General features: G+C 40.2%; 2 protein-coding genes across 2 annotated transcripts; both read left to right on the forward strand.

The window, feature by feature from the left end:
- LOC108682626 (trans-1,2-dihydrobenzene-1,2-diol dehydrogenase) lies at positions 1-8,204 on the forward strand. Its single transcript, XM_018171830.2, has 9 exons — positions 1-94; positions 1,956-2,028; positions 2,927-3,062; positions 4,298-4,461; positions 5,253-5,380; positions 6,024-6,147; positions 6,588-6,713; positions 7,224-7,374; positions 8,038-8,204. The coding sequence occupies exons 2-9, from the start codon at positions 1,960-1,962 to the stop codon at positions 8,130-8,132; spliced, it is 993 nt and encodes a 330-aa protein (XP_018027319.1). The 5' UTR covers positions 1-94; positions 1,956-1,959; the 3' UTR covers positions 8,133-8,204.
- A 6,402-nt stretch (positions 8,205-14,606) lies between these two features.
- On the forward strand, positions 14,607-16,320 carry LOC108682627 (trans-1,2-dihydrobenzene-1,2-diol dehydrogenase-like). The gene is made up of 4 exons (XM_047879507.1): positions 14,607-14,675; positions 15,237-15,378; positions 15,740-15,903; positions 16,189-16,320. The coding sequence occupies exons 1-4, from the start codon at positions 14,607-14,609 to the stop codon at positions 16,318-16,320; spliced, it is 507 nt and encodes a 168-aa protein (XP_047735463.1).
- The last annotated feature ends 6,251 nt before the right edge of the window (positions 16,321-22,571 follow it).

Below are 22,571 nucleotides of genomic sequence, written 5' to 3' on the forward strand. Positions count from 1 at the left end.
AGCCAACGATCAGTGATTATCAGTCGGGCAAGAACCATCGTGTGGTAGAGAACTGCTCGGCGTGAGGCTGTGTAAACGATACATACATAATAAGGTAAGGGCTGATAATTTGTTCAAATATAATCTTATTTCATGTTTCAAATCGGTGAAATGTTCAAGTTTCCGTAGAGAAGAAGTGGTACTTCATCAACGATTTAGTGCACTGCGATGATGCGATCTAACACCTACATCGTTTTTTGACACCTGTTAACCATACTTCATTCGTGTAATCGCTCCATTTATGGTTAAGTAACTTTTAAACCGTTTCTAAATCGAATTCGTGTTTGCATATATTTTATGGAAAATTCAGTTTGAAGATATGTGACGATGAGAAACTGCCGGCCGTTATCGAGATGAGCTAGCAAGATTGCAAAAGTGTGTAATCTCGTAATGGAGGAAAGATTGTGGCTATCTAACCGCTAGATTAATTAAGAGGCGTCAAGTAACATGCCTGGCTGAGACCAGAAATAAACGCATTAAAGTACTATGATAAGCTTACTCAATTATTTGTAAAAACTTCGCTATGGCGTTTTTTAAATGACGTTATTTTAAAATTTCATTCCAGCAGTCAATTTTCTCAGTCTGGTGCAATACTCTAGACGATTATTGTAAGAGAAAATTTATATTAAAAAGCTTTGGAACTAAAAAGTTCTGCGTTGTGCACAGTGCGCATCATCGTACAACGGAATACCCAAAGGAATATAGGTACTGTCGCGTAACTTCTACGTCAATGTTGCCTATAGAATACTATATAATAGAAGTGTCGGCACTGAAGAAATAGGCCGGTGGCCTGTTGCCGATTCTTGAATTTTTGTGACTTGATTCACAAGGGATCCTGCCTTTGGAATCCGATCTTTCCATAACTGACGATTGATTGAGATAGCTGCTGGACTTATTGCCTGGTCTGTAATTTGCTAGGCATTCATATGCTACTGCATAGCTTCGTCTAGTGACTCTAGTCTGTTCTTGAAGGCGTTCATACTCGGAGCGTCAATGATGCTGTAACAGGCTAACAAGGCGGGCTCAGCGGTTGGAGTTATCGTTCTAAATTGCCACATTCTAACTGCTAACCCGTCTCACTCTGTTGTGCGCTTTCATGCTGATTTCTGACCACTGCAACGTTACTGCGTTGGAGAGTGATTTCAAGATACATGGTTTCACCTCTGGTGGTTCGGATTCAAAGACTTTGAAATCACTGAATAATCTTTGTTTTCTCTATTAAACGATTTTTATCGTCTTTATAATCTATAGATCCGGAGCTCGCAAGGGGTTGTTTTTCAGACGTGGTGGCTGTTAATGTGATTTAAAAGGGTTTCACACGCACGTAAGGACTGTGAGATTTTAATTGTTTGTATTTTTAAGGTTGTTACGATCTATTTTAAGTAAGATATTTTGGTTGTCCAATATAATTTATCCGTGAGCTCTAAAATTTCGTATCCAATGCGTTTCCGTAGCTAATCTACCGATAAGAGCTCTTCTTGCGATTCAGAATAAACTTTCTCGATGACGAAAGTTGATATATATGATGATGACGATAATAAATTTGATGGTCAACTTTCGGGGTGATTGAGAAAATGAAGTTTTAGTTTATGTCAGTTATGTATACTGGACGACTGACAAATTATTAAATTGAGATCTATCGGAGTCAGATCAAGCAGAAAATTGAATTCGTTGCTGACACGGAGACTGTGAACTGAGACCGGATAAGTCCTGTATTGTACCTAAGATTCAACTAGGGCTATTAATGTCGTTCTAGGTTTAGAAATATATATTTCACTGACGTTATGGCCTTTAATATCTTTTTAGTAATTAGCGGAATAACTTATTCTAAGATTGAAGCACTAATTAAGTTGCACATTTGTTACTAGTAAGTACTTTCTCGTGACTATTTTATTAACGAACTGCACATCTGACAGCACAATGGCACCGACCCGATGGGGGATCGCTGGCTGCGGTAAAATATCTTCCGACTTCGTTAACGCCGTCCAGGTACAAAATGTTAATTGAAATAAAGTTTAAAAATTAACTTACATATGAAGTGTATCGTCCTTTGATACACTTGCCCTATTGTAAAGTAGCAGAAGCGTTGTTTTTAGTTAACTATAAGTCCAGCATCAATAATAGCTCATTTGGTTTTTATCTTGTATCACTTTTACCGCATCATGTTCGTTCGGTTACAACAAAATTAACTTTCAATAATACGGTCAGAAAATGGTTTTTAAATCATCTAATTCTCAGTTGAATAGACTCAAACGTAGATAATTGATACGAGGATTAACTAATATTGTCTAATATTTTCGAGGATCAATAAATATTGCGCTTTAGGAATTCGTTATCTGATTACAAAAAGATATTTAACACAGTGCAATTCATATACCTTCCCGAGCGTAACGCAGCCGGCCATCTTCACGGCTTTTGACACACAGCACCCACCACAACAGCACAGGAGCATACAGGAGCGCAGGCCGGAGCCCTACTGGCCGGAGCGCAGCAGGCCCTACCGCAACAGCTACTCCTAACATAACGTAACCTAACCTAACCTGCGCCGCCTGTTGCGGTAGGGCCTGTTGCGCTCCGGCCAGTTGGGCTCTGGCTCTGTGAAGCAGTGGCTGTGTTGTGCAAAGCGGATTTACTGTTAGCCGGAGTTACCCACAGCTCGTTGATCTGAGGCTATGTGTAGATATTGCATGCTGATGTTTAGCGTTGCCGCGTTGGGTCCAGGGCCTGTTTACGAGTCAATATTGTTACCCACGGCTGCGCTGCCCTAAATGATACGAAAGTTAACGAACATTGTATTTACTCAATGACAATAATTACAAATCATCATTTGAATGCGGTTTTGGAATGTATTATTTCAGCACAAACAGCGCTGTCTCCTTCATTACAGCACCTGAATGACCCTGACTTGGTTGTCGTGGCGGTTGCCGCTCGCTCCGTTGACTCCGCGCAGAAGTTTGCTGAGAAGTTCAATGTGAAGAAATTTTACGGCAGCTACCAGGCTCTCGCCGAAGATCCGGAAGTTGGTGAGTTAAGGCAATACGTTTCAGAAATGAATTTCGCCATAAATTCGCGAAAGTTTTGGAATTAAATTGCCTATATATCTTATTGGCCACCCTAGGAATTAATTTCCTCGACAACCTTCGGCTGGGTGGCCAAGTGGTTAAAAGTTCAGAGCACCAAAATTGGAGCTGTGAGCTGCGGCTTCGAGACCCGCAACATGCTGTGAAAATTCTGCGATGTTCAAAATCGACGGCAGGTCTAATGGCCTAATATGCTACGCTGACACTGCAGTTTTTTATATTTACCTAGATGTTCTGTACATTGGGGATGATATATGAATGAACAGATTGGGTTGTTCCCACTATACATTCACCTAAATGTCGTGTACATCAAGGGTAATATATGAACTAAGTGGGTTGTTTCTACTATACATTCACCTAAATGTCGTGTACATCGAGGCTAATACAGTTAATATGAACAACTGAATGGGTTGTTTCCACTAAACATTCACCTAAATGTCGTGTACATTAAGGGTAGTAATATATGAACTAAGTGGGTTGTTTCTACTATACATTCACCTAAATGTCGTGTACATCGAGAGTAATACAGTTATATGAATAACTGAGTGGGTTGTTTCCACTTTCCACTATACATTCACCTAGATTTAAAAACAAAGAATATTCTACAAAAATTCATATCTTTTAGAAAACGTTTCGGAGTCCAGCTTCATCGTCAGTTCGTAGAATCTAGAATTTACATAGAAAGTCACAAATTAGTACAATTGAAAGTTAGCTCCTATCCCCTTGATATTGTGAATAGATAGGTTTTTTGTGCCCTATTACTTGTAAATTTAGGTTTTTAATTGTGTTCTGTGCTTTCAATTGTACTAATTTGTGACTTTCTGTGTAAATTCTAGATTCTACGAGCTGACAATGGAGCTGGACTCCGAAACGTTTTCTATAAAGATTTGAATTTTGTGGACTATTCTTAGCTTTTAAATTTTTAATTGACTTGCGATTTAAGCAAATAAGTGACATCAATTCTTTATTCACCTATCTGTCGTATACATCGAGGGTAATTTATGGGCAACTGAGTGGGTTGTTTCCACTATACTTTCACCTAGATGTCGTGTACATCGAGGGTAATATATGAACTGAGTATATAGATTGTTTCCCCTATACTTTCACCTAGATGTCGTGTACATCGAGGGTAATTTATGGGCAAATGAGTGGGTTGTTTCCACTATACATTCACCTAGATGTCGTGTACATCGGGGTTATCAACACGACTCACCTGAGCGTGGGGCAGGCCATACTAGCGGGGGGCAAGAACGTGCTCATGGAGAAACCTCTTGCCGTCAACTTGCAGCAGACGCAGCAACTCATCGCTGAGGCTAAAGCCTGCAACGTCTTCTTCATGGAGGTGGGGTATCAGTAGCATGGCTACGTGTAATCATATTTCATTTAAAGATGAGATACTGTTGTCATCAACCTGATATATTGCAATGTTTCTTGTATGACGAATATGAAGACAGAGTCGGCATGCGGTTCACCTTGCGAGACAGAACCCTGACATCGCCATGAAACGTTATTTATTTTCACGCACGCTTACTAAGCATAGACAACATATTTATTACATTACACATATTCCTTGAATTATTTATGTCATTATTTATATTACAGCTCTTTTAATAGTAAGATCTTGAGATTTTCAGTATTCGAATTCATAGAGCTATTTACGCATGCATTAATAGACTCTGTGCTTTCGGAAACCCAGGACGTAGGTTCAGATCTGACTCTTATGACACCTTAGCACTTTGGTACTCTGATGGGGTAATTCCGGAAAGCTAATTCTTTCTCAAAGGTTTCCTGGACACCTGTTTCTACGCTGAGAAACTAGCTCTATTTTGCCTTTAGCCGCAACCGATGATTGCTCAATATACTTCAAAACATTGTTAAATTTCACATCAACTTCTTTCAGTTCTCAGTTTCTACTCACCATTCTCTACAGAAATTTCCCAATCACTAGATTTTTTTGTATACAAGACAAACTGAAAACAGAGGTATTTTTCGTTCGTTTAGTAATAACGAAAGCGAAAGCCCTTCCATCTTAAGTGAGGATTATATCATTAAGAAAGAGAGAAGTATTTCTGAGCATTCATGTCTGTTGTTTAGTGTTAAATTAATAATACAAAATGAACAAACGTGTTCCAGGCTTTGTGGTCGCGCTTCATCCCGACTTACACTGAAGTCAGAGCCAGGCTACAGCGCCAGGAGATCGGACAAGTCATGCACGCCTTCGTTTCCTTCGGAGTGCCGATAGCCGACGTTCCGAGGCTCAAGTGAGACTTGATCTCGAAATTAAAGGTAGAGGAAAGTAGTGACGAGAGGTACAACTTTAATAGTGGCCCCGTATTTAGGAGACACTAGCTACGAAAGGACCCAGTAACCTTTTACACGAGGCCTGTAGCATGTTAGGTATATAGTGGCTGTTAGTATTTGAAAGTTTTACTTCCCGCCACTACTGTCCTCGAGTACAAGCACATAAAGCGTGTAACTTCCAGTCAATTCGAGTGGGAGCCAGCCGTGGGTAACAAAATTGACTCGTAAACAGGCCCTGGGCCCAATGCCAAACATCAGCATGCAATATCTACACAGCCTCAGATCAATGAGCTGTGGGTAACTCCGGCTAACAGTAAATCCTTGTGCTCCGGCCTGTGACTGAACTGCGCTGTTGTGGTGGGCGCTTTGTGTCAAAAGCCGTGAAGATGCCCGGCTGCGTTACGCTCGGGAAGGTATATGAATCGCACTGTGGACTTGAGCTATGATGACCTCTAGCTATCCACCCATTCAAGTCAAGCGAGCCAATTTTGTAATAACATTGGCATTGGGATAACTTTATTCAAGTATTTTACTTGTATAAATGTTGTGATATTTTCTCACATGGAAATTCGAAAGTGCAATAAATAATCGATGCGATTTCAGAGAAAAAGAACTCGGCGGAGGGTGTGTGATAGACATCGGGGTGTACGCCATCAACTTCCTCCTGTGGGTCTTCGATGAAGAAAAACCCATCGAAATAAAAACAATGGGAACCTTGAACGATCAGGTGAGGTTAATGATTTGTACCGCCCACCTACAACATCAAAAGTTAATTGAATCTTGAAATTTTTAAGTGCATATTTATGCCATCCAAAGCCCTTTTACTCGACAAGTTTTCCAGAGAGATGCACTTGCCAGACGTGAAGCGGATACATATTAAAAATATCTTCAGAATAGAAACTATTTTTTATACTATTATTATTATTATTTTACTTAGGACGTTTGTCAGATGAATCCAGCGATCGAACGAGTAGTGGTTAAAGTTATTTAGAATGAAAACTGTATATTATACGAAACCGCTTGCCTGTATCTCTGCTTAGCCTAATACATCAGCATGTTATGGCTAAGGCTAACATAAGAGGCTGCGAATGAACGTCTTTAGGAAGTTTAGTTATTGCCAGTTTATTGCAGTTTAGTTTCTATTGTCAACGGGTTTGCACTGTGCAGGGTCTGGAGATGGAAGTGACCGCCATCTTGAAGTTTTCTAACAACAGATTCGGAACTATTGTGCTATCGACGTCAGCGCTGCTGCCCAACGAAGCCCACGTTTCTGGCACCAAAGGCACCATCACGGTATATATGTCTTCATTTCTGTTATCATAAAAATACTGTATGATTATTCATTTATTACTATAGTTAATTCATGTTATTATATTATATCTATTATAAATGCAGTGCAGAATCATTCACGCTGCAGTTTCACTGACATGAGTAACCTTATCACTGAATTTATTCTGTCATCCCGTTGTGTTGCGCTGACAATCATACAGACAATTTTCACTTCACCGCGTTCAGATTTCGATAATTTTTTATTTCTGGGGCAAATAGAGAGAGTCGTAATAACTCTTGCCAGTCATTTATTCTGGATATCATATTTATTTGATTACAAAGCTAAAAGCAACATTTTAAATATTGCCAACACTTTTAAATTTAATTATTTACAAGCTTTTGTTTTAGAAGCAACGCTTAAAATGATACAACACGATTAAATTCTGACTGTTTACAAGCTTTGGGTTTGAGAGCGGCGTTTAAACATTTTAAATTCTGATATTTAACAAGTCTCTCTTCTTGCCACTATATCAGCTGAGGTCGCCCTTCTGGGCACCTCCACACCTCACGTCGCCGTCCGGCAACTTCGACTGCCCCCTCGATCCTTCAGAGCGTAAATACGAGTTCGGCAACAGCCAGTTCCTCAAGTATGAAGCCCAACACATCGCTTCTTGCCTCGAGAAAGGTGAGTTAGTTGCGACATACGAGTTCGGCAACAGCCAGTTCCTCATGTATGAAGCCCAACACGTCGCTTCTTGCCTCGAGAGAGGTAAGTCAGTTGCGACGTAACACTGAACGTGATTACTTATTTATATTGGCTGCGTCATATTTTCAGGATAATTATCTGCAATTTAGCTCGAATTTGTTTAAGTATTTGGGAATTTGGTTTTTGTATGGAAACCTGATCGATTATTTGATTTGTTGGAGTTGTGCACTTGACTGTTCATTCTGATACTCGATGTAATCTGTTGATGTGTGTTATTCATTCAAAAGTAAGAAGTTGTCATCAGTGAAGTGATTACCTGCAGTACCTGTCCGACACTTTATTGTGTATTTTTGTGTGGTAATAATTTATACTAATGATATAATTTTTGAAATAACTTTTTACCTGGACTTGTCACTTTTCAATCAGCTCAAGCTAACATAAGTTTTGTTTGCGTTTATATAGCTATTACATTATTATTGTTACCAAGTCAAAAGTAAGTCATGGAATTGAGTCGAGTTCTAATTGTGTATTTCTTAGATTTTTTACTAAAAATAACTAGGATTGCCAACAGAATTGTGCTCAGAGATGAACTCAAATTTTGCGCGGGATCCTATTAACGTTTGATTGTGGTTTTGCTAACAGGAGTTAAGGAGAGCCCCGTGATGCCTCACAGCAGCAGCTTGCTTCTTGCAGAAGTGATGCAGGATATCAGACAACAACTTGGTTCTTGGTTCTAGTGGCATTCAATGAGTATCAACACCGAGACTTTACAATTTTTTTATCTACTGTAAATAAATTCTTAACAAGTTTGATGTTCATTTGACCCTTTGCAATAGCTTCATGCTTCGTGTACCACATTTAGAATCTCTAAGCCTAGTAAATGCTGAAAATTTTTATTGCAAGATTTCGTTAAACGGCAAGACCCTAAATAAGGCGTTCTAATGGTGGTCGAGATTGGATATTGAAGTTTAGATGATTTAGAGCAGTGATTCTCAATCTTTTTCAGGCTGGCGCCTATTTAGGCCGGCCGCGCATCCGGCCAGACTCGTGGCCGGTATCGCTGCCAATCTCCAAATTCAGTGACCAATGAATATCTCCCAAACTAATGAACGCAGCTCCATAAAACTTGGAACATTTATTCAGTAAGACCTAACGGTGATGTTCAGCTCGTGAAAATTTTTTTTTAATTTCACCTTCACTCGGGAGTTATATGGCGATACGGGCCGAAATTCGCAGTGATCAAAGAATTTCTTCCAAACTACTGAACAGAGTCGAACGAAATTTTGAATATACATTCCTAACTACCAAACGGTGATTTTTAGCTCGTGAAAATTTATTCGATTCGTAGTCATGTTCTGCATGTGTTGTGTACAAATCATCAAACAAACGTCCGAACTGACTTCGACTTCGCGGACTGTTGCCCCCTACTGCCCCTTTCTTCCTCACCGCCCCTCCAGATCTTTCCACCGCCCTAAAGGGGGCGATATCGCCCACTTTGGGAACCACTGATTTAGAGTTTAGAAATTTTAGCCCTTGGGATTTTCGGGGGTGTTGGTCAGGAAGGTTGGATCTATGTTCAAAGTGAGATTTGGAAAGTTAGGATTGGTGGGGTGTTAGAATCTATGGGAGAAGGTAAGGTTGGGTGTTTGTATCGATGGGGTCACCAGTGAAGGGAGGTTTCTTATGGTGGTCGAGTTTAGATTTAACGGCCGTCTCTCTTCCCTAATTAATTGATGTATATAAGTATTACGTAGGTTGGGGGTAAACAAGATGAGATTCAATTGTATTTCTTGATGGATTGAAGAATGATGGCGCCGACCAACACCTGACAAGGGTTGGTCCATGGTTAGAATGCAGACACGACATAAGCCAAATGGAATAACAACAATACCGAAAGAATATTGGGTATACAAATGGTAATTCAGTTATTATGTTGGCAACATTAAATCGAAATTGTCTGAATTTAATTCTAAAGATCGACTTGACACAGCTTATCCCTTTGTAGTTGTTTACAACACGGCGTTCAACAGAAAAATTAAGCTAGGGCGCGACCGGATAATGGTTACCCACTGGGTACTTTAAACAGTATTTACAATATTTGATGGTACGATTCAAACATAAGTGTTTTCGTTGTTTACCGAATTTTTATTATTCAGAAATTGCACGAGTGATATTCGTGCTCGAGAATTAACAAGATTTCCTGACTTAATACTTTAATATTTATTTAATATTAAAATTGATGAAATCCGAAATAAGTAAGTGAATTCAAGGTAATTAATTTACATAGTTACAAAGATTGATCAACGAGTTTGCAGGTTTAATAAAATCAATTACGACACTCGCAAGAAAAGACAGTGCAGATATAAATTCAAGACATATAAATTTGAGCCACTACAGAACTTCCCCGGCGAGAATGGTGTCCCGTAAGAAAGGATTGAATTAATTAAATGACACTCCTAAGAAGTCAGCGAGATTTACTATAAGATTAATAAAAATAATTAAAAGAATCTTAGCATAAATCTACATGAAAAACACATTCACATTTTTCACTACGTTAATACTAATTGTTAAAAAGAAAATTTTTTTAGAAGGTAAAGTCGCAGCACTGAATAAGACCCACGGTGCCTGTGTATTAAATGAAAATTTATATTACTTGACATGCAGGAACTGCGATTTGTGTGCAAAATTTTTTTAAGTGGAATCTTTACAATAAATATCAAAATAAAATCTTGTCAAGTTTTGTTTTGAAATTTTAGAAATGGACAAGATAAGAAGAGAGAAAATTGAGATTGAGGTGCAACATGAGTCCAACTTCAGTCGGGCAAGAACCATCGTGTGTTGAAGGTCAGTTCAGCGTAAGGCTAAGTAAACAATATGTACACAATAAGGTAAGGGCTGATAATTTGATCGAATATAATCTTATTTGGTGCTTCGAAACGGTGGAATGTTACTTTCATTAAATTAGGTGCTGATAATAAATGGTATTTTATGAACGATTTAGTACACTAGAAACTATGTAGTTTTTTTCTGACACCTGCTAAGTGTTCCATTCAAGGACGCTCCAGGTCTAAACTCGGCATACTGGAGTAACTGGACGAACTGCGTGTAAATTTTGGCGGCAGCGTCTGGCAGGGTAAAGACGTGGCCGGGGTTTGCGAGAATAGTGAGGCATGAACTGAAATGATAATTGTGCATGGATTTTATTATTTACGTTGAGGCATACATTTCCATTACCATTTGAAAAATTTTCGATTTCACAAAATTACCGCAAAAATTTCTCATTTTCACTGCAGACAGCGGCTTATTTTTCGCTGATAGATAAACCGCTTGCTGCCGACGGAAGAAATTCAGTGCACTGCTAACAGTGTCCACCCGTCTATTCTTAGCATTCAGACTGTTCATGAATATTTGCAACTACGGTCATTTACTTTCTTACTCGAACATTTGCCAGCTCAAATAATATGCGTTTAAACATTACTTTTTAAAGAAAACACTTCTGAACAATCCAGTGTCTTGGATGTTACACATGCACAATGAATTTCTAATTTTATTTCCAAAATTAAAAAAAAATTATTTTTCAAAATTTTTTTAAGATATCAAAATTTTGTAAATTTTCAAAATTATTTATTCTGTCAATTGATTCATGCACTGTTTCTGACTTTATGTAATTGTGCAAAATTTCAGATCAATTGGACAGGTCAAATTGTGTCATATATGGATTATATGATTTGTAGCAGACGAAATTATTTTTTATTTTTTTAATAATGGAAAAAACATTTTAATTTCTAAACTTATTTTTCTGTCAATTGATTCATGCATTGTCTCCAATTTTACGCAAGTGTGCCAAATTTCATATCGATTGGACAGGCAGAAGTGTGTTAAATATCGATTATAAGATTTGTAACAGACAGACAGACAAACAGACAGACAGACAAACAAACAAGAAGTGAAGTTAAAGAGAAGTGTTGTAATAAAATACGTTCGTACATTGAAGAAAGCCATAAAACTATAGTTTAGGTCTATAAAGTCATTTAATTACATTCGTGACATTGTTCTCTGTTTAATTATCAAGTGATTTCAAAAAAATTATCACTGGTTCCGTGGGAGGTATCTGAGAGCTTCCTCTACCGTCAACGCGAGAGAAATTTCTCAGCCGTAGGGAGCGAGTTGTGGGGAAGAGGAGGAAGAAGGTGAAGTGTAAGGGGCTTACACAAAATGCAGTGGGTACTACATTGTATACACTGTTATTTAATACTCCTGACATTATTTATCCGGAAGTTCATTATTTTTCTGCTTAGATTCCTTTAATTACAATTTGAAGCAAACGTTCAGTATGGTAATAATTCAGTGGGCTCATTGTAAGCTAGGCCCAACATGCATGGTCAATGCTTCTTCCCCCAAAACAGAGGCGGAGGAGATAATGGGTAAATAAAACAAGTGTTGAGGAATTTGTCCTCTCCGCTCATTCCTCTCCCCATTGGGCTCACCCCAATTCCCTCCCTACCTCCCCATTCATCAATTGTCTTCTGAGTTGTTATCTCAGCCGGTGATCGTTCCCTCACCACCGCTGCTGAGGGATGCCCTTGCCCTCACGTATGGCTAGATTATGTACTGTAAACAACTGATACAAGAGGCATCGTCCACGGCATATACTGCGCGCTGTAAAAATTCAGTCAAAATCTTAGCAATAAAGACATACAAAAAGTTGTTATTTACACATTATATTTTACAGTCGCATTCACGGACTGTCGAAGTCCGCGCTACGCTACTATAGGCGGAATTGCGTGTAAACTCGAGACAACAGCGAGCTAGCCTTGGAGAAGCGAGGAAAACGGTAGAGAGGATAACTGGGGAAGGGGAGTGTTGAGGAGTGATTTATTGGTATGACCGTGTGAGCTGACTGCAGTGTCAGGGTGCGGTGTGTCCTCTCGTCCCCTCACCTACCTACGTCGTATCCCTTTACAATAATAACTGTATAGTTATTAGGTGCACTGTATATTAAAGTAACTATAGTTATTAGGTGTCGCCACTGACGAACTATCAACGGAAGACGGTTCTCATGGCTGAACTATATAAGGTTGACTCATGATGATTTCCGTCTTTCAGTTCAGCTTTCTTGTTACGTCACTGAGATCGATAAACGTAAACAATCTCGTCATTCATATTGGTTTGACTGGTTTGATCGCATTTCGGTGATTGGTTAATGCCCGTGACGGCACTGAGATCACTGACGCCACAGGCGAACAACGAACTACATCCGCAAAAATGAGCTTCTCGTGGGCCAACCTTATGCTAGCTCAACCATGTGACCGATTGGTACTTGGCCCGATCCATAATTGAGAAACTCATATGTTAAGGAGAGCCCCGTGATGCCTCACAGCAGCAGCTTGCTTCTTGCAGAAGTGATGCAGGATATCAGACAACAACTTGGTTCTTGGTTCTAGTGGCATTCAATGAGTATCAACACCGAGACTTTACAATTTTTTTATCTACTGTAAATAAATTCTTAACAAGTTTGATGTTCATTTGACCCTTTGCAATAGCTTCATGCTTCGTGTACCACATTTAGAATCTCTAAGCCTAGTAAATGCTGAAAATTTTTATTGCAAGATTTCGTTAAACGGCAAGACCCTAAATAAGGCGTTCTAATGGTGGTCGAGATTGGATATTGAAGTTTAGATGATTTAGAGCAGTGATTCTCAATCTTTTTCAGGCTGGCGCCTATTTAGGCCGGCCGCGCATCCGGCCAGACTCGTGGCCGGTATCGCTGCCAATCTCCAAATTCAGTGACCAATGAATATCTCCCAAACTAATGAACGCAGCTCCATAAAACTTGGAACATTTATTCAGTAAGACCTAACGGTGATGTTCAGCTCGTGAAATTTTTTTTTTAATTTCACCTTCACTCGGGAGTTATATGGCGATACGGGCCGAAATTCGCAGTGATCAAAGAATTTCTTCCAAACTACTGAACAGAGTCGAACGAAATTTTGAATATACATTCCTAACTACCAAACGGTGATTTTTAGCTCGTGAAAATTTATTCGATTCGTAGTCATGTTCTGCATGTGTTGTGTACAAATCATCAAACAAACGTCCGAACTGACTTCGACTTCGCGGACTGTTGCCCCCTACTGCCCCTTTCTTCCTCACCGCCCCTCCAGATCTTTCCACCGCCCTAAAGGGGGCGATATCGCCCACTTTGGGAACCACTGATTTAGAGTTTAGAAATTTTAGCCCTTGGGATTTTCGGGGGTGTTGGTCAGGAAGGTTGGATCTATGTTCAAAGTGAGATTTGGAAAGTTAGGATTGGTGGGGTGTTAGAATCTATGGGAGAAGGTAAGGTTGGGTGTTTGTATCGATGGGGTCACCAGTGAAGGGAGGTTTCTTATGGTGGTCGAGTTTAGATTTAACGGCCGTCTCTCTTCCCTAATTAATTGATGTATATAAGTATTACGTAGGTTGGGGGTAAACAAGATGAGATTCAATTGTATTTCTTGATGGATTGAAGAATGATGGCGCCGACCAACACCTGACAAGGGTTGGTCCATGGTTAGAATGCAGACACGACATAAGCCAAATGGAATAACAACAATACCGAAAGAATATTGGGTATACAAATGGTAATTCAGTTATTATGTTGGCAACATTAAATCGAAATTGTCTGAATTTAATTCTAAAGATCGACTTGACACAGCTTATCCCTTTGTAGTTGTTTACAACACGGCGTTCAACAGAAAAATTAAGCTAGGGCGCGACCGGATAATGGTTACCCACTGGGTACTTTAAACAGTATTTACAATATTTGATGGTACGATTTAAACATAAGTGTTTTCGTTGTTTACCGAATTTTTATTATTCAGAAATTGCACGAGTGATATTCGTGCTCGAGAATTAACAAGATTTCCTGACTTAATACTTTAATATTTATTTAATATTAAAATTGATGAAATCCGAAATATGTAAGTAAGCGAGTTCAAGATAATAAATTTACATATAGTTACAAAACAGCCTAAAACGGAGTTTGCTCTAATTATGGGCTATTAATGTCCTTTTAGATATAGAAAGTTATACCTAATGGCCTTTAATATCTTTTTAGTATGTAGCGTAATAACTTAATTTACGTTTGAGGCACTAAAAATTGCACATTTCTTACTAGTAAGTGCTTCTCCGCGACTATTGAATAAACGAACTGCACAACTGACAGCACAATGGCGCCGACCCGGTGGGGGATCGCTGGCAGTGGCAAAATATCTTCCGACTTCGTTAACGTCGTCCAGGTATTAAAATGTTCATTGAATTAAAGTGTAAAATTCAACTTAAGTTAGAATGCTATCGTCCTCTGATAACTTGCTTGATTATAAAGTAGCAGGAACGTTTTTCTAGTTAACTATACATTACTAAAATTAGTCCAGCTCAAAATCCCATATGGTTTCAAGAATTTAAAAGCAAAGAAAACAGCAAAAAAATTCACCTTTCTTTATGAAGGAAAACGTTTTGGAGTCTAGCTTCATCGTCAGTTCAAAACCTAAAACACAAGTACAAACAATTAGCCAACTAAATTCACATTGAAGATCTTAAAACATAAATCGTCAAATGAAAACAAATAAGAATGAAGTAAATATTAACTGACAAACCTAATTATAATTAGCACCGACAAACCTATCTATTTACAATATCAGGAAACAAACCTGTAGATTTACAAACCTATCTATTTACAATGATACGAAAGTTAACGAACATTGGATTTACTTCATGACAATAATTACAAATCATCATTGGAATGCGGTTTTGGAATGTATTATTTAAAAAAAAAAACAGCGCTGTCTCCTTCATTACAGCACCTGAATGACCCTTACATGTTAATCGTGGCGGTTGCCGATCGCTCCGTTGACTCCGCGCAGAAGTTTGCTGAGAAGTTCAAAGTGAAGAAATTTTACGGCAGCTTCCAGGCTCTCGCCGAAGATCNGCCTTTCCATCTAGGTCTATTGTCGTAGCCTTAGAGATCTTAGGAGTGTGTTTGAGAAAGTGTAAGTTTGTTCGAATGAAAAAAATTATTATTTTTTATGTTTTTAAAAAAGAAGGAGTTAATTTGCTCTGCCATCCTCGACAGGGTGGCCGAGTGGTTAAAAGTCAGAGAATTAAAATCGAAGCTGCGTGTTGCGGGTACTAGACCCCCAACATGCTGTGAAAATTCTGCGATGTTCAGAATCGGTGACGGGTCTAATGGCCTAATTTGCAACGCTGACACCGCAGTTTTTTTTATATTTACCTACATAGATGTCCTGTACATCGAGAGTAGTGTATGAAATGAGTGGGTTGTTTCCATTACACATTCACCTAGATGTCGTGCACGTCGGGGTTATCAACTCGTTCCACCTGAGCGTGGGGCAGGCCATCCTAGCGGGGGGCAAGAACGTGCTTATGGAGAAACCTCTTGCCGTCAACTTGCAGCAGACGCAGCAACTCATCGCTGAGGCTAAAGCCTGCAACGTCTTCTTCATGGAGGTGGGGTATCATAAAATATTGCTAAATTCCACATCAACTTCTTTCAGTTCTCAGTTCCTACTCACTTCGTAACCTTTCCCTAAAGAAATTTCTCAGTCCCTAGATTTTTTGTATAAAAGACAAAAGGAAAATAGGTAGTTTTCGTTCGTTTGGTAATAACGAAAGCGAAAGCCCTTCCTTATTATGTGAAGATTATACCATTGAGAAAGACAGAAGTATTTATGAGCATTCATGTCTGTTGTTGAGAGTTAAATAAATAGTATATGATGAACAAACGTGTTCCAGGGTCTGTGGTCGCGCTTCATCCCAACTTACACTGAAATCAAAGCCAGGCTTCAGAGCCAGGAGATCGGACAAGTCATGCACGCCTTCGTTTCCTTCGGACTGCCGATTGCCGACGTTCCGAGGCTCAAGTGAGACTTGATGTCGAAATTAGAGGTAGGGGAAAGTAGTGACGGTAAATACAACGTTCTTGTAAAGTACTAACCGCCACTATTTACTGCGCTACTGTCCTCGTGTTTAGGCGCTACTGCCTATGGAAGACCCAGTAACCCTTTACACGAGGCCAGTAGCTTGATAATTACTGGCTGTTAGCATATGAAAGTTGTACTAGCCGCCACTACTGTCCTCGTGTACAAGCACTTGTAGCGTATAACTTCGAGTCAATTTTGTAATAACTTAGACATAGGGATACCTTTAGAATTTAGATGAACTTTTTCGTTTTTTCAAGGTTGTGAATTCGTCACATGAAAATTTATACGATGTGTCGAGGCTCAAGTGAGACTTATTCTGAAAAAATAGTGTATTTTATCGAACCAATTTTTTAATACCTTAGGCATTAGAATACATTTATTAAAGTATTTTTTTGTATATATGTTGTAATATTTTCTCACATGAAAATGTGAAAGTGCAATCAATAATTCGTGCGATTTCAGAGAAAAAGAACTCGGCGGAGGGTGTGTGTTAGACCTCGGGATCTACGCCATCAACTTCCTCCTGTGGGTCTTCGATGAAGAAAAGCCCATCGAAATAAAAACAATGGGAAACTTGAACGATCAGGTGAGGTTAATGATTTGTACTGCCCCACCTGCAAAATAAGAAGTAAATTGAACCCTGTAAGTATTTTTAATAACATATATTTCGGCCCTCCAATATTTTACATACTTTACTCGAGACGTTTTACAGAGATGCACTTACCAGATGTGAAGTGTATACAGAATAATTGCATATAATCGATTCACATAGTTTGAATCCGCATATGTTCGCCTGACGACACCCAAATTTATGGCTACTGTGCACTGGCTGACGCCGCAGATATGCAGGATCGAATGTCTGCTTGCATGGACGCTGTCTGACTGGATGCGCTCCAACTGGCTCGAGCTCAATGCATCAAAAATCAACTTTGTTTGGTTTGCGATTGCTCGGCGTCAACATCAGCTTCTGGCCAACCCTGTTCGCGTGGGCAACGAGTTTGAGGGGAATGATGGGTAATCGTTCATTTGGTAACAATATAGGTAAAGGCGTGTCGGGGTAACCGGAGGAATTCAGAAGGTTGGTGGATATGAAGACAGTCTGGTTTTTCCGGTTTATTATTCAAATTCAGCCACACTTTGCAACTTGGTGAACAACGTGAGGTCAATTCTCTTCATGTATGAAATCCGTTAGAGACCCAGGGGTAATTTGCAAGTTAGCCTAGAGTATCTTTGGAAACACGAACACCGAACGGCAGCGCGTTTTATTTCCAAATGAGCTCGTATGGTTCTCCAGCTCGGCGGCGATGTTGCCAGATTCGTGTGAAGGAGATTTTTAGCTTACACGTATTCTATGACTTACAGAATAATATTATTTAACATTATTAGGGCTTAAACTATTGTACAATCATCGGAACATTTTTATAGTTCTGAACTGGCCATGATTAACTGGCTTACAAAGGTGATTATTTATTTTAGTTATTACGGTATTAACTATGCGACAAGGTACAGCTTTACAACTATTAATCTCAAAGAAATTATAATATCTCAGCTTGGAGATTATACACTATAATATTATCTAGTCACTACAGGACTCCCGGCCAAGCACGGAGTGTCCATAGTTGAGTAAAACCAAGTACTGGTACTCTAATACATTGAAGGTTCTCTAATAATATTGGTAGTCTACATGTTGCTTAAATCTAACAACGCGACCCGCACGGGTGGATCTAGGTGCAGGTACGGCCGACGGTGGGTCAGCGGAAGGGGTTAACGATACATCAGGAGGTACTGAGGGCTGCTGCGACCCTCTGGTAGGCGGACCGTGGATCGTTCGTGGGTGGGGAATGGGAGGGGTTACAGGCGTAGAAGGGGTTGTAGGAGTAAGAGAAGGAGGTGGAGGAGTTACAGGTGTAGAAGTAGTAGTAGAAGTAGGAGTTGCGGTTAGGGGAGGAGAGGAAGGAGGCAATCGAGCAGGTTTTAGCCTATCAATAGAAACTGACGTTTCGCCTTGTGGCAGGTCAAGAACGAAAAGCTTTGGCTCACGACGAATTACTTTGAATGGGCCCTGATAAGGCGCTTCTAATGGTTTGCGGACGCGGTCAATTCGCAACCACACTTTTTGTGCGGACTGGAGATCGACAGGGATACTAGCTGGAGGAAGGGAATGGCAGTCTCCGTCAGCAAATTTATGGAAATTAATCTTCCCCATTTCGTGTACCAAGGTGTTTATTGACTCCGTATTTGTATGGTTATTAGTGTCAGGGGTTAGAGTTTGGCGAGGGCACAGCATATAGGTACCGGTGACAGCAGTAAAGGGAGAGAAACCACTAGCAGTTGGAGTCATGCGAAAACCAAGAAGGACGATAGGAAGAGAATAAAACCAGTTGGAACGGCGAGCCATTATAGCGGCTTTTAGACATCGGTGATGTCTTTCTATCATCCCGTTTGACTGGGGATGATAGGCCGTTGTGCGAATATGATGAAACCCTAGTAGCGAAGATAGGTTGGCAAAAAGTTCGCTCTCGAATTGAGAACCGCGATCAGTGATGACAGAAAGTGGAACACCGAACCTTGCAATCCAACCACAAACAGAGGCAATAGCAATGGAAGGAGTGGTAGTGTCAATAAGAGGAATGGCTTCAGTCCAGCGTGTGGCTCGGTCAATGCACGTCAAAAGATATTTGTAAGGGAGAGGGTTAGGTTCTGTCGGGAGAGAAGCTGGGGGTAAGGGTCCGACAATGTCGATGTGTACGGTCTGGAAGCGATCAGAGGGAGCAGTTATAGGAGTGACAGGAGAGCGTGTGAGACGATGCACTTTGGTTTGTTAACAAGCGTCACAGAACCTGACAAAAGTTTTGATATCGGTGTCCATTTGTGGCCAGAAGTAGATGTGTTTTACTAATTTACTAGTGTTCTTAAATCCGGGGCGGTACAGATTGTCTAGAAAGGCAATGACATTAGACCGAAGAGGGGTAGGTACGAAAGGACGAGGGAATTGAGTTGACGTGTCACACCACAAGGTAGATTTGTCAGGGAGAGGAAAAGGGGTTAATCGTTCTTGGTAGTGCGTAAGCTGAGGATTATTCACCTGGGCTTTAGCAATACCTGGAAGATCGAAAACGTCAGTTTGAATGGCACAGACAGGACGTGACAGAGCGTCAGCGACAATATTGTTACTACCGCGGATGTACTGCACAGAAGAAACATATTCAGTTACTACTACTTATCTCACGGAATGTCTGCACCGTGCGTCGAATCTGCCTTCTAGAAGACGATTGCGTTCGTCATTAACAGCGGACTTCGTCGTACCATCTACCGTCTGCGATAGAGCGTTCCCGGTCGCCGCCGCCAGAAACTGGAACAGTCTGCCGGCTTCCGTAATTTCGGCTCCTTCGTTGCAAGTGTTTCGTCGACGCCTAAAGACGGAACTACTTCGTAAAGCCTAAGAATCTAGTGCTTAGTCATTTTATCCGTTCCCATCCTTTAATTGTTGTGTCTATTTGTTTTTCTAATGCTATTAATCTTATGTGTGACGTGCCCTAGAAGTTCGTTTGAATCAGACGCCAGATAAAATGCTTCTTGGAATAATAATAATAATGGGGTGCATGCCGGAGGCCAGTTTTGCCAAACTTCACACTTGTTTCATATTTCTTTCCGCACATAAGAATGCTAGAGGGCATAACAGCCTATGATCACTCAAGTGCTTAAAGCCATAGCGCCGGATGTCCACACCACAAACTTAGCTTGCTGTAGGTTAGCATGGCCATACTGCATCTGGCCAAACTTCTTCCAGCCTAACCTCTTCAGGCCTAACATACACAAGTTGCAACATTTCGCCACCCAAACCCAACCTGAGCAGACCTAACTTGACCTCATTGGCTGTAGGAATTTAGAAAGGCGGTCCAAGTGTGCTGGTAGAGCCAGTCATTGGTTGCAAGAAGGTTGTGAGCCGGGACAGCGTGAATAGGTTAGGCCAGAGTAGGTACCGCCGGATGAGGAACTTGAACTTGAACTCGTCGGATGGTTGAGGCCTCTAGCAAGGCCTGTTCATCTCTCCAAAGTCGAAGCCAACCCAATTCAATGCAGGACCCTAATTCTGGCATTCTGGCTTATATAGTGATGGCAGGTCCCTCCAGTGATGGTCAAGTAAGTTTTTAAAAGAGTTCACAGATGTAGCCAAGACCACACTATAGAGCAGGTCGTTCCACGAGTCGACAATCCTGTGCGAAATGAAGTTTCCTCTCACGTTAAGCCGATATTTGCTCTTATACGGCTTCATGGAGTGACCCCTAGTCGCGTTGTAGTGGCCTTAATGAACGTTGGGTGCTGAACGCTGTAGTACCCGTGCCTGCATATGAGCGAGCATGCGAAGCATTGGCTGAAGACCTACGGCGCTATTATCTTTCGGCAGTGTGTCGCTTGTCTGGATTGCGGAGTTAAAGCGTAGTCTGCGTCTTCTAGCTCTAAAGGCCCGTTCACACTAGGGGCAACACACGAGAATCAAGTGCCTCGAAGCGCATGCAGAGGCGCTTTGCAGCCTCTGCATGCGCTTCTTGACCGATTGACGAGCTAGCGATTGACAGGGGCCATGCCTCATGCAACACAAGCGCGGCGCTTAGTAGATAGCCTGTCTCTTATACACATCNGGTGGAGAACTAATGTTCTGTGTGAGAGCAAATAATTTAAGAGTGAATGCACGGACATACAGGTGGAATGAAAGAAGAGAGGATATTTGTTTTATGTATGACAGCGGGGAGAGGGAAACTGTGGAGCATTCGATGATGGAGTGTGATGCATATGAGAGGGTGAGACTGGAAATGATGAGAGTAATACTGGATGAGGGTGATGGTGTGATGTATGAGCGAACAGGAGACGAGTGGATTGCAATGATAGTGGGTGTGTCTACAGGGGTGACTGCTGCTACGACTGAGAGCGGAAAGCAATATTTGGGGAGTGCATGGAGGGTTAGGGAGAGGAGGAGGCTGACAAGAGTGGAGGCCGGGGGTGAAAGGAAAATAATATACGTTTAAAAATTACTTTTTAAAGACAACACTTTAAAAGAATTCAGTGTTTCCAATGTTACAGATGTACAATGAATTTCTAATTTTATTTTCGCATATTAAAAAAATTAATTTTTCAATTTTTTAATATATAAAAATGTTTTTCAAAATTATTTATTCTGTCAATTGATTCATGCATTGCCTCCAACTTCACACAAGTCAGCAAAATTTCATATCAATTGGACAGGTAAAAGTGTGTAAAATGTCAATTATAAGATTTGTAGGTGACAAAATTATTTTTCAGTTTTTTTAATATAAAAAAATCGTATTCCTAAAATTATTTATTTTGTCATTTGATTCATGCATTGTCTCCAACTTTACGCAAGTGTGCAAAATTTCAGATCGATATGATAAGTAGAAGTGTGTTAAATTTCGATTACAAGATTTATAGCAGACAGACAAACAAGAAGTGAAGTTAAAGAGGAGTGTTGTAAAAAACATTAACAAAATAAGAATAACTGCATTAATAATATTTTAATAGAGCTCAAATAGTCATTCCGGGCCTAAGAGGTCCCATATCTAATATAGATGTAAACTATACAGTGCAATTAATGGCATATAACAACAATAAACCAAATAAAATTTCCTCTTGAATTACTCTTCCCCTTATTTTTTCTTCATCTCACTCTTTAACACAAACTTTTACACCCATCTAGCCTCTACTTTCATGTTGCTTCCACCTGGCTTGGTTTCCCTTTCTTTTCCCTACTAAAACCGAATCAACACTTCAGCGAACTCGCCTGCGAACTGGCCTGCGTACTCGATTACAAAACCTAACTTCACCTTCAACTCAACCAGCCATAAATCTGTCTCTTATACACATCTTGTTGTAATATTTTCTCACATGAAAATGTGAAAGTGCAATCAATAATTCGTGCGATTTCAGAGAAAAAGAACTCGGCGGAGGATGTGTGATAGACCTCGGGATCTACGCCATCAACTTCCTCCTGTGGGTCTTCGATGAAGAAAAGCCCATCGAAATAAAAACAATGGGAACCTTGAACGATCAGGTGAGGTTAATGATTTGTACTGCCCCACCTACAAAATAAGAAGTAAATTGAACCCTGTAAGTATTTTTAATAACATATATTTCCGCCCTCCAATATTTTACATACTTTACTCGAGACGTTTTAGAGAG

This window comes from Hyalella azteca, unplaced genomic scaffold, assembly GCF_000764305.2.
Source record: "Hyalella azteca isolate HAZT.00-mixed unplaced genomic scaffold, Hazt_2.0.2 contig3210, whole genome shotgun sequence".
Taxonomy (NCBI): domain Eukaryota; kingdom Metazoa; phylum Arthropoda; class Malacostraca; order Amphipoda; family Hyalellidae; genus Hyalella; species Hyalella azteca.